Raw genomic sequence first — 12,273 nt, 5'->3', positions numbered from 1 at the left:
GTCTGTTCTGTGTTTCATGCAGTTTGACTAGTTCTACTTAACTGATTTCTTAATTGAACAGGTCTAGCAGGTGTCAGACCTGGGTGTGGATTTTGAAATGAAACTTGTCTTTTGAAAATTGTGGAAAAATCACACTTTATTTAGAATTAAACAGAGTACTTTTTCACATAATTTGGTGTGGAGGGTGTTACCTCTCTAGTCAATAAAACCATTTGACAATTGATTTTTGATTCTACTCATGTTCTCTTCCTCTGATATTATGCATGTTTGATGATCTGAAACGTGTGGCAAAAAATCAAAAACAGAAGTCTATATGGAGTGAATTTATTTTGCTTTTGCATGTTTTTATGTGGTTTTTACCTCTTATATCTGCTGCCTGTGGCATTTTAGGCCATATTCCCAACACTCTTTACATGCTAAACTACTTCAAGGTCCTGCAAATATTTAAATATTGACTCAAATAAGAATTAAAATAACACAGTCAGTGATTGGAAACTTCTTAGTTTCCCACTAATCATATCAAACAGGGTTGACATCATTATTACTAAAACATTTTGCATCTGAAACACTGGTTTCACAGTCACACCAGTCTTTTGGGACAAAACCAATTAATTTTGTTTTATAACTTAAACAAAATAAATATATATATATATATATATATATATATATATATATATATATATATATATATATATATATATTCTGCGTTGTGTTTGTGCTTTTGGTTGTATTTCCCGAATTATCCGAGTTTAAAATTGACCAATGGTAGTATACAAGGCGAATTTGCCACTCATAAAATGGCGGACGCGATGACATATAGTTTCCGTTCCTGTGTATCACGTGCTCTCAACTCGTCTGTTCGCGCAAGAGTGGCGCGTGCGCACCGCCTCATCTTCCGTAGCATTGTAGCAGCCATTAAGCCAGAGAGAACATTGCGGGAAAACGGACGTTCTGAGGGGGGGAGTTCATTCACGATTTTCTCGAAATTTCATCCTCGCACTTCTGTTGCTTCCACGATAGTATCTGACATTGCGGCGTTCGTGGTTGCGTAGGTCCTCCAAAACTGAGCTACAACCACCCCGCGAGGTATTATCGTTTCTTTTTCTCTCCCGTGGTTTCATCAGCGGTCTTCTCTGAGAACGGTAGGGACTGGGACACACGCTGATGGCGGTCACAATCGAGGAGCTTTATCGGAACTACGGGATCCTTGCTGATGCTAAAGAAAACCTCAGCCAGGTGAGGAAGAGACAGCCTGCTCAGTTTTGAACACGGCTGTGTTTTGAGTTTCATTGCATTGTCCACAGCGCGGGCGCTTTGCTTGGATTTAGTTGATTTATTGACACGGTGTGCGCACTCTGTTAGCTGTAGCTAGCTATAATAGTGACCAGGCTAATGTGAATGACTCTCGCCGTAAACTGGGCAAAGAACTCTCGAAATTCATCACCATGAATATTTCCCAAGCGTTTTACCACCGTATTTTCATTCAGACCTAAAGATCTTGAATTTGCGAGACTTAATTTCAATAAACAGTTTTACCGGAGTCACGTTTGATTCATTTGGATTGGGGATGCAAACTTTTGTCCTGTTAGTTTGTGGAGCCTTATGGAAATATTTTTATCTCGCTTATATCGGTGGGGGAAAAAATAACTTTTCTCCTGAAAGAGCATTGAAATAATTCGTGAATAAGATGGAGAGTATGTAGGTTAAAATAACAGTAACTGTGTCCTTCATTTTATATTCAAACCTGCTAGAGGTTTAGAGCCAAAATCCTTATGTTGTCTGAATGTTTTGTTGTTGCTGTAGAGGTTAGAATAGTGCTTAATTTACAAATAAAAGTAAATTTATTGAGAGAGAGAGAAAAAAGCCACGTCAAATTTTTCTAAAAAAAAAAAAAATACAGCAAAATGTTAAATGGTAACATTTTGCTGTATTTAAATGTTACCGTTTAATTACAGCAACAAATATTACTCTGCAACAGAACAGTTTGAAGTTCCGGTTGCATTATTTCTTCAACGAAAAACATTCTCCTAAATCTTTAAATTAAACTAAGAATTATTTCCCTTTTTCTTTTTTTTTTATTCCATATGTCCCATGCGCTCATTTATTAGTCTTATTTATCAATAAAATTCTGCATTGTCAACCGGAATAGAAAAGAAATATTTACAACATATATTTTTTTATTTTTTGGTGCATGTATCTATCATTTTTATCCATTAAGAATAATCAAAGCTGCAACATACAATAGGTTATTGAAAAGCTGTTTTTGAACCACAAACTGCAGCCATGGTGTATCATGTACATTGTCGTTTTTTTGTTTTTGTTTCACCAGCCGCATTAACTTGTGCATTTTGTTCTGCAGCACAAAGATGCATACCAAGCGATCCTGGACGGCGTGAGGGGAGGTCCCAAAGAGAAGCGACTGGCTGCGCAGTTTATCCCCAAGTTCTTCAGCAGCTTTCCAGAGTTGGCTGATGCAGCCATAAACGCTCAGCTTGATCTCTGTGAGGATGAAGATGTGTCTGTGAGTACAAAAAAGAAACACAGCCATTCCTACATCTGGGTTTTCTTTTTCTTCAAAAGGTGCTTTTAATCTGCTAAACAAGCCTTTATTAAATATGACCTTGTAGTAATGTTGTCTTTAAAATGTATTTAGTTATTTAGATGTGATTCTCATTAGAAGTACTATGAAATATCAGTTCTCTAAAATGCTTTCAAACCTCTGTGCAGCCGGTTCATTATTAGGTCCTAGTCTTAGCCGTTGCCGCGGCACTTTGTCTAATTTAATTAGCTATTTTGACAGAAAGTCCTTAGCTGTTTTTTTCAGGTGTGATGCCATGATTTGAAAATAAGCTCCACCCATCTTTATCCAGATTCGACGACAAGCCATTAAGGAGCTGCCCCGGTTCGCGACTGGAGAAAACATTTTCAGAGTGGCTGACATTCTGACCCAGCTCCTTCAGACAGGTAATGAGTTATGTGGATCAGGTTTATTATTTTTTTTATTAGGGCTAATAAGTAGTCCTAATAATCATATCTGCTATCATTCTAGATGATAATGCAGAGTTCAACCAAGTGAACGTGGCGCTGATTTCAATCTTCAAAATGGATGCTAAAGGTAAGGGCTTGTTCGTATGTTTGCATATTGCGGATCATAGGATCTGGTGGGAAGGCGTTGGTTTTGTTTATAAGAATCTCTTAAAGCATTCTGTTTTCTTTTTAATTTTAATTTTTTTTTTGTCTCCGGTGGTCCAGGTACCCTCGGCGGTCTGTTTTCACAGATCCTGCAGGGCGATGACATCGTGCGAGAAAGAGCCATCAAGTTCCTGGCCACCAAGCTGAAGACCTTACCCGAGGACGTCATGACGAAGGAGGTGGAGGAGTACGTCTTCACTGAGACCAAGAAGGTTTGTGTTCAGAGGGAAACCGGTTAGCTTCGGTCGCTCTTTTTATTTTTGGCTAACGCTAACGGAGAAAGCTCAACATATGACACAATAGACTGGCATCTAGAGGAGGATAGAGTAATCAAAAATTATACTCAAGTAAGAGTAGCAATACTTGAACATGCTTTTACTCTAGTAAAAGTAAAAAGAAGCCGTACAAGAACATCGGTCATTTAATATTTAATAATATCATCAGACAGGCCAAAATAACAAGCTACGTGGAAATTTGAGTTTTAAAGGTCAAAATGAAAATGATTAATATAAATGACATAATTACAAACTAACAAAATAAGGCAGAAAAAGCATTTTTCCAAATCAGTTCCTTTCAATTTGAAAAATTAATCAAGTAAAAATAAAAAGTACAGCGTAGTTCTCCTAATAATTCTAAAAGTAATTTTTTTCTGAACAGTTGCTGAAGTAAATGTAACTGGTTACTAATCAACTCTGCTGGTATTTTTTTTATTAAGAGTGTCATTGATCCCTAAGTAAACACTAAAGAGAATAATGAAACTGACACTGGTGATGCGTTATTTAAAGAGGCGGTATCCTGTAAAATCAACTTTTTGAGCTTTGCATCATGTTATGTTATTCATTTATCATAAACATACTTGGAGTGTTGTTTTGATTCTTTCATGCCTGTTTGAGAAACCCTTTAAATCTCCATGGCAACCACTCAGCTTAAAAAAAAACATGCCTGATTGGACCTAGCCCCGCCTTCCAGACGAGGCTCCTCAACATAGAGCATCTCTCTCTGGCGACTCCTTCAGACTAGCCAGCAGCATTTAGCAAACACCTGGCAACTGCTGAGCTTTTTATATGAGCTATTTGACAGTGAAACTCTGGTAAAAACATTAAAGGGTTGATAGAGGAGCCATGTTGTGATGACTTCCTGGAGGCGGAGCTTCAGAAAGAGCAGGAGTTTTTAGAGACAGAAAATTTCAAGGCGATAAATTATTTAATCCAATCTCTTTTTAAGTCATTGCATTTTTATAACTGAAGTTAACGTAGTTACTTGATTGTGCTCTAAAATGGCACATCGTGCCTGGAAACACACATAGTACCGCCCCTTTAAGTTTGATCTATTTAGAAAAGGTGCTTGACTCGACGCCACTATCTGATGAGGAAGCGCTCACCTCCCCGCTGTCCTCTCAGGTGCTGGAGGACGTCACAGGGGAGGAGTTTGTGCTCCTGATGCGTGTGGTGTCCGCGCTGCGCGTGCTGCAGTCGGTAAACGGGCGGCAGCAGCTGGTGGAGCTGGTGGTGGAGCAGGCCGACCTGGAGCAGGCCCTCAATCCAGCAGACCCCGACGCCGTGGACCGGCTGCTGCAGTGCACCCGCCAGGCTCTCCCCTTGTTCTCTGTAAGTAGCGCCACCTAATGTCTGAACGTGTAGCTGACACTTTATGTTGGATTTCATTTAAGTGCTTTCAAGGTTTGGAAAGTGCTTGATTTCTGTGTAAAGTAACTGAAAGTGCTTGATATTGTAACTGCACAATTCGATAATAAAGTTCAATCTAACATTTGACTAAAAGCCTAAATTTAGAAAACATTATTTACAGTTGAAACCAGATATTTTTATTCACCTAATAAAAAGACAACCTTTCTTTTTCCTCAGTCTGAAGTTAAATCAGACTAAACTTTTCTTGTTTTAGGTCAGTTATAATTACTAAAATAATTTCTATTTGCTAAATTCCAGAAAACTTGACGAGAACAATTTTTTAAAGTGTAGTGCTGGAAAAGTTTGAAAACTTACCTTGAAAATGCTTGAAGAGTGCTTGAATTTTACTGTGGGGGAAAATGTACAAACCCTGAAGTGAGTTCATTTAAATGTAAGTGTAAATATGTCACGGTCATCTTTATTTTTCAGAAAAATGTCCATTCCACCCGATTTGTGACTTATTTCTGCGAACATGTGCTGCCTAACCTCAGCACTCTGACGTGTCCCGTAGCAGAACTGGACATCCAGCTGGAGGTGGGTTCCTTTTCTGGTTTTAACCGCTGATCACTTATTTTTGGGCCCGGGCTGGGATGACATCCTCATGTCATGACAACCTTTACTAAAGTACTACAAAATACAACTCACAGGATGAATAATCATCTCTAGCTCTTATTAAAAGAACCTTAAGCATAGGAGAGGTATAAAATAAAAACAGAAAATTGAAAAGGTAAGTTTCAAGGCAAAGACCTTTGTGACCTTGAAAATGGAGGAGTGTAAATCCTTCCTAAACTCCAGTAGGAAACACACAGAGTCTCGCATGAATGTAACTGCTGTTGCAAAAGGAGGCGAATGTTTTTCTTCAAGTTTTGCAAACTATTAAAATAAGTTGATGTTTAAACTTCCACTAACAGTGAGCCAGTGAAGCACCAGTAAAAACGTTGTTAAAGGGTTAATAGAGGAGCCATGTTGTGACGACTTCCTGAAGGCAGAGCTTCAGAAAGAGCAGGAGCTTCTTAAAGAGACAGAGGCCCAATTTCAAGTTGTTAAATTAATCAAAATTATTTTAAGTCATACTTCAAATAAAGCATTATAAAGTTGTTATGTAGCATTTTTTTTTTTTCAAATAAAATCTGTAGTTAACAGTTACTGGACTGTGCTATCAATGGCACTATGTGGTTAAAAAATACACAATACTGCATCGTTGAGTGATTAATAATTGTATAGCAAAACGTGATTAATAGGAGATTTAGTTTTTAGCTGAATTTGAATCGGGTGACGCCAAAACGGCCTTTTGAGAAAATCTGGGTTGAACACATTTACAGACAAAGAAGGTATTTTTTATTATTTCTTTTTTTTTATCTTAGTTGTTAAATTCATATATTTCTCATACAGTTTTGGCTTCATTACGGTTCTGCAGATGGTGTTCTTCCATCAAATAGTTTTCTTTCTTTCTTTTTTTTCAGTCTGTATTCTCCAGTTAACCAGCAATAAAATTGCTAAATTAGTTGACGATTATTTCAATAATCAATTCATCCGAATGATCTTTCCAGTCCTACATGAAAATAAATGGTTCAAACGGTGAGTTCCCGGTTTAGCAGGTTTATTGCAGGAACATGACCTGAAATCATCCAGTAACTGAAAGCGAACAGCTTCAGTCTGTAATATTCTGCACAGTGTCGGCTTTGGGAGCTAAAATACAACCAACACAGGCGCATATTCAAGCACAGTGAGCGAAAAACGTGAAACTCCATCAGCCGGAGCTGATCTGGAGCGGTCGGCTCTGCTTAGAATAACCTGTAGTGCGTGTTTCCACAACCTCCCCCGATCCCTAAAAAAAAAAAGAAAAACTCAGCTTCCTGACCCGGGCGGCTTCAGGCTGACTCAGCGTTTCAATGTGAACTCTGCTGCAAGGACGTTGACATTTGCTGAGCGTTTGTTTGTGGCGGTAAACAAAGTCAGCGTGGCAGCCACCTGTCGGAGGCGGCGGCCAACTGCTTGGTGTTAACGGGTCATTAAGCCTGCGCCATGCAGCGCCGGTTCTCATTAACGATGCATATTTTAGCGAGGGTAAAGATGTGTGTGTGTGTGTATGTGTGTGTGTGTCGGCAGGTGCTGAAGCTGCTGGCTGAGATGAGTCCATTCTGCGGAGACATGGAGAAGCTGGAGGCCAACCTCAGCACGTTGTTTACCAAACTGGTGGTGAGAGTTATTATACTGCTGTTTATATTGTGAGAAGTTGGAAACGTATGTGACACTCAGATTATTCATTTCTCAGATTTTCTCTGATGGAGAAAAAAAAAATCCCTCACCTAATTAGCAAGATTATTATAGTTGACTAAAATTAATGACGTAAAAAGAGAAATTGAGAACGTTAACAGAAATAAATAAAAACTGTAATTAATGAGGAAAAACTACAACAGGAAATATGCTGTGTTTATAAAACTAAGACATACCAAAGTTGTCGACATAATGTCCTTCATTTTCATGTTTGTTTATTAGCCTTTCAAATTGATGTGACATTGATAGTTTTTTTTTTTTTTACGCCAGCTGCCTGGTGACCCTCACGCTAGTTCACAAAATAGTGACAGAAAAAGTTGAGGAGAAAACTCCACAGTCAGTTGGTTGTTAACTTAAAAAATGTTTTGAAAATGGGATCATTTTTTTGATCACATTTCGGTGATCATTTTTTTGTTTTTGTTTTTTTGTTTTTTTTGGTCATTGGCCAATCAGCGCAAAAGAAAAAATAAATCAATATAAATCCTCAGTAATGAGAGTTACTTAAAAAAAAGTTATATAAACCATTCAGCACAGTTCCCTGAAGCACCTTTTCAGCTGATTGCTTGTGGTGGTTCGTCAGGAGTTCATGCCTCTGCCGCCTGACGAGGTTGAGAATGGCGAAAACTCTGCCAGCGAGGAGCCCAAGCTGCAGTTCAGCTACGTGGAGTGTCTCCTCTTCAGCTTCCACCAGCTGGGCAAGAAGCTGCCAGACTTTCTAGTGGACAAAGTTGATGCCGAGCGCCTCAAAGACTTCAAGATCAGGTGAGGCTGTGACACTGGATCCTGCGGGAAAACTCCTGCAGATGTCCGTCGTACACAGAAGGTTAGATTAGTCGTTCTGCCTAAACAGTGTCTTCATTTGGATTTGCCTTTGTTTTGTTGTTTGTTTGCAACAGGCTACAGTATTTTGCCAGAGGTCTGCAGGTTTACATCAGGCAGTTGCGGATGGCGCTGCAGGGGAAGACGGGAGATGCTCTGAAGACAGAAGAGGTTACCGTCTCATTTTTCAAATCTACATTTAGAAAACGGCATGAGCGAGTCGGCTGTAAAATATCCTCGTGACTAAAACGTTACTTTTAATTCCACCAGAACAAAATCAAAGTGGTGGCTCTCAAGATCACAAACAACATCAACGTTCTCATCAAGGTAAGGGCTTGAGAAACGGAGCGGACAGAATCACTGCTTAATGCAAATTCCTATTGAGAGATTACATTTTTTTATGGGATTTATTTATTTATTTCCAACATTTTTCTAATGTTTGAAGTTACTGGTCAAACATTATACTCGGTTTCATGTAAAGATGCTTCTACAATTGCAGCTAAAATCATTAGTATATCAAGGATGCGAATTAAAATAGAGCCATGCTCAGTTGAGCTAAGGTGAATTTTTTTTTTGCTTCTTTACATGTTTCATTTTTGGGATAAAAAACTTCCTAGGCCAAATTTAGGAACAGCAGGTGTTTGCTCTGACATCATTGATATAGAAAGAAAAAAAAGGAAAGAAATGAAATGGTGCAAAACTTACACAAAGTTGGACAAAGGATAAATATTGGCATGCGACTGTGGATCGTAGCTAAAGGGATAATTGGGTCATCAAAGCCAGACTCGATGTGTTTTAATATCAGGGTGTCTGCATCCTTAAAAAGTCTTAAATTTATGCATCCAAAATTAAGGCCTTCAAATGTCTGAAGTTCTTTAATAAAGAGTAAGTTGGCCTTAGATACTTTGTTGCAGGTCTTAAATTGTGTTTTGTCCTATTTAATAATTTAAATAATTTAATATATATATTTTTTTTCCTCATGGGTTTTTCTGTTATGCAATTTTTTTCTGTCATGTGTTTCTGAGTTGCATTCAGACACCTTCAATACATTCTGACTCAAGGCAGTATAGGCTACCGCTAACTAGCTGTTAGCATGCCCTAGCTAGCTAGATGTTTTGCATTTATCTTGAGAAAGTTCAAATTTTTCGCCAGTTGGCTGGACAAATTTCGTACTTTTATGTGAAAATATAGGGCTTAAATTCCATTCATAATTATTTTTAAAATGTCTTAAAAAGTCTTGAACTTGAGTTGGTGAAGTCCACAGTAACCCTGGAAAAAAAACAACAACTAAATGCTGTGGGTTTACTGTTAAAGAAAGAAACTAGTTATCATACAAACTGGGAATTAATTCATTCAGATTCTCTCCAAACTTTAAAAACGACGAGTAACTCGGCAGTCTGAAGGTAAACTACCTTCATTTCCTCGACCGAGTTGAAGGAAAGTCTTTGTTTTCTTTTCAGGATCTTTTCCACAACCCTCCGTCGTACAAGAGCACAGTGACCTTATCCTGGAAACCTGTCCAGAAGCCAGAGGCAGCAGCGTGAGCCAGTCATCTCAAAGCCAGAAGACATTCACGTTACGCTTGAACGATGTCCGTTGCAGCTTCTTTTTTGTGTTTTCTTTGTGTTCGCAGGCCTAAACGTCCGTCAGGCGAGGAAATGGGATCTGGCGCTAGCACAAAAAAACAGATCACGCCTCTGCCACGACGGGATGCCAGACAGATTTACAACCCGCCCAGCGGCAAGTACAGCGCCTCTATTGGCAATTTCACCTACGGTGAGGAGCGTCTGGTGGCACACATTTCTTTTCACTGTTTTCCACAACTATTCACGTTTTCACTGCATTTGTTCACTCTTTGAAGAGTACGTTGAGAAACTCTGGTCATTTCCAATCTGGCTCAAAATATCATCAATTCCAAAAGTTTTGCGCACATTTGTAAGGCAAATGCAGCCACCGTTAGTCAGAAAAGGCCATAAAAAGTCAGTTCAGTTTGTCTCACCAAATCTTACAAAAGCCTGGCAAGAAGACAACCGTAAGACGTTCAGCTTGGAGTTCACCACAATCGACCACAACGTTCCAGTCCACAGTCATTCACTCCATATTTATTTCAGGCATTTTCTAAGGACTAGCGTTACATTTAGTCCTGATTTAAAGTTTTGCTCCCTGGAGATCACGTCTGCACACTCTACAGCCTAACGTTCACCCTCCTCTGTGAGTCTGCTGTGTTCTTACTGAGCTCTTTTTGGCGCCGTGTCGATGCAGAACAGCGCGGCGGCTACCGGGGCGGACGAGGACGGGGCTTCTGGGCGAGAGGCAGCAGGAGCCGAGGCCGGATCTACTGAGACGCACAACACTTTGCTCCTGGAACTGCATCACATCAGGATCTCACCCTCACCGAAATGGACAATTTGTCACCGACCTATACTTCTTTCTTTTTTTTTTTCCCCTGTTTGAGTTTTTAATTTTTTTTTTAACACTATAGTTTCCTTTTTATTTTACTCTTATTTCTATCTGAGGTCCTGTCTTGAGTTTCTGGCTCCACCTTTTCTACTTGCCATGACAACGTGTAGTAGCTGTATTTCTCTTGGCCAAGGTAATAGTAAATCTAGATGTGTGTGTGGATTTTTTCTTTTCCCTCTCTCCATCCCTCCCTCCCGCCCACCGAAATTTTAAAACATTTTGTGTATTTTTGTCAAACAAAAGACTGTCAAGTTGTAACTAAATATTTTTGTCACATACTGGTGAGAAGAGATGATCTTGTTTCGCAGCATGTCAATGAATTTATCCATTTCTAACTTTTTATTTAACCATGTTTCTGTTTTTTTTTTTTTTTGGTTGTTGTTTTTAAGAGCTTAATTACAATTGGCTGACTGCTTCTTTGTATAAATCAATGATGCTGTTTCATTGGATTTTTATCATAAACTTAAATGGAATTACAATCATGTGTCCATTTAATTGTGAAAGAAGCCTGCACGTCACAGAGTATTTTAAATCCCTGGTCTGGTCAGGTAGTTAGCTGTACTTGCTAATCATGTCATTGTGGCAATTCAACAGAATAACTCAGTTTGGATGTGGTGAATATAGATGGAAACTAATTGAAAGAAATGCAGTTGGGAGTATAAATGGATTTGGACCATTTAATTAAAAAAAGAAAAGAAAATCAGTGTCAGATTTTGCTTCAGCCTCATCCATAATGTTCTGGAGCTCATCAATTTTCAATTCTGGCTCTAAAATGTATAACCGATCTGTCCAGTCTCTTGTTTTGTCATGTTTACTCATGAGCATGATTCTTGCCCTCTTGTGATGTCATCAACTCAAAGCAGAATCAGGTGATTTTTATTTTTATTTTTTTCTCCAACTTGATTTTCAAGACCTTTATATTTTTCACAAACATATGATGGAAGTCTATACATAGCTGTACTTTTTAATTTTTAGTGTACATTTATTAGCTGAAAAAAAATACATCGATTGATGGTATCCTTTAATATGGAACAGCAGGAATGAAGGAAGCTGGAGTTTCAAAAGGTGGAGCCGAAATAGAAAGCTCTGTGGGCGCAACAGGTCTTCATGCATAGACACGTGTGTTGGGGTTGTGTGGGCGGATGCTTCGGGGAGGAGGGGAGCGCCAAGTCGTTCTCTCGGCAGCCTAAAACCGAGAGGCAATGGGTTTTATGCTGGAAAGATGAGTTTCATATGGGAAAGTTAGTCTGCTGCCGTTATTGATTTTATGTAGTTAATTGTCTTTTTGATGAATGACGAAGTCTTACTTTTTTTTATGTAATAACTTGATAGAATATATCCTGTTCTGGCCCAGATGATGGTTAAGAAGTTAAATAATTACTCGAATATATTTCGGGCCTCTCTCGGTGTTTCGTGCATTGGCAGAGAATCCCCTCCAGAGGGCGCTCCGGACTAGGGCTTTCCTCTCAACGCGTCCGAATCTATTTTTAAACCGACTGAACTCGTCATTTAAAGCGACCGTGATGTATTTTTGTCTCGTTCTATTACTGGGGTGGGTAGAGGTATCTGGTATTTAAAATTCACAATGCCGAAGATAGGCAGTCTAAAATTTCTTATTGAATTTTAAGAAATCAGCATCCCAGTTTGTTGCAAAGCAGTAGAAATTAACTAGATAAATGCATTGATCTGTTTTCCAGAATCTTTTTAAATATGGCGATAATTTGTGTTTTTCTGATCATATTCAAATGCGCCTCTTTTTTTTTTTTTTTTTTTTTTATATATAAGGGGTTATTCTTTTTTGTATAATTGAATATTTGGTTTTTTTTTTTTTTTTTTTTTT

The 12,273-nt window shown here is 38.6% G+C and overlaps 1 protein-coding gene across 2 annotated transcripts; it reads left to right on the top strand.

The window, feature by feature from the left end:
• Window positions 1-881: 881 nt before the first annotated feature.
• On the top strand, window positions 882-10,912 carry api5 (apoptosis inhibitor 5). 2 transcript variants are annotated; one of them, XM_015021220.1, is made up of 14 exons: window positions 882-1,236; window positions 2,360-2,521; window positions 2,871-2,964; window positions 3,050-3,115; window positions 3,253-3,404; window positions 4,593-4,799; window positions 5,307-5,411; window positions 6,987-7,076; window positions 7,735-7,916; window positions 8,051-8,144; window positions 8,244-8,300; window positions 9,434-9,513; window positions 9,607-9,713; window positions 10,236-10,912. In XM_015021220.1, exons 1-14 carry the CDS (start codon window positions 1,165-1,167, stop codon window positions 10,313-10,315), a joined length of 1,548 nt encoding a protein of 515 aa, XP_014876706.1. In that variant the 5' UTR covers window positions 882-1,164; the 3' UTR covers window positions 10,316-10,912. The 2 variants fall into 2 exon arrangements, with proteins under 2 accessions (XP_014876706.1, XP_014876705.1); XM_015021219.1 differs by having other exon boundaries at window positions 883-1,236; window positions 9,607-9,749.
• The last annotated feature ends 1,361 nt before the right edge of the window (window positions 10,913-12,273 follow it).

This window comes from Poecilia latipinna, unplaced genomic scaffold (assembly GCF_001443285.1).
Source record: "Poecilia latipinna isolate Pla-1442-1.1 unplaced genomic scaffold, P_latipinna-1.0 Scaffold2746, whole genome shotgun sequence".
Classification (NCBI taxonomy): Eukaryota; Metazoa; Chordata; class Actinopteri; order Cyprinodontiformes; family Poeciliidae; genus Poecilia; species Poecilia latipinna.
This window is presented reverse-complemented; position numbering and strand designations above follow the sequence as displayed.

Excerpts from the sequence above, each read along its gene's own strand:
- api5 (XM_015021219.1), top strand. The coding sequence starts at position 1,165 with ATGGCGGTCACAATCGAGGAGCTTTATCGGAACTACGGGATCCTTGCT. Across the intron at positions 2,965-3,049 it reads GACCCAGCTCCTTCAGACAG|ATGATAATGCAGAGTTCAAC; the intron begins GTAATGAGTTAT and ends CTATCATTCTAG. Across the intron at positions 4,800-5,306 it reads AGGCTCTCCCCTTGTTCTCT|AAAAATGTCCATTCCACCCG; the intron begins GTAAGTAGCGCC and ends TTTATTTTTCAG.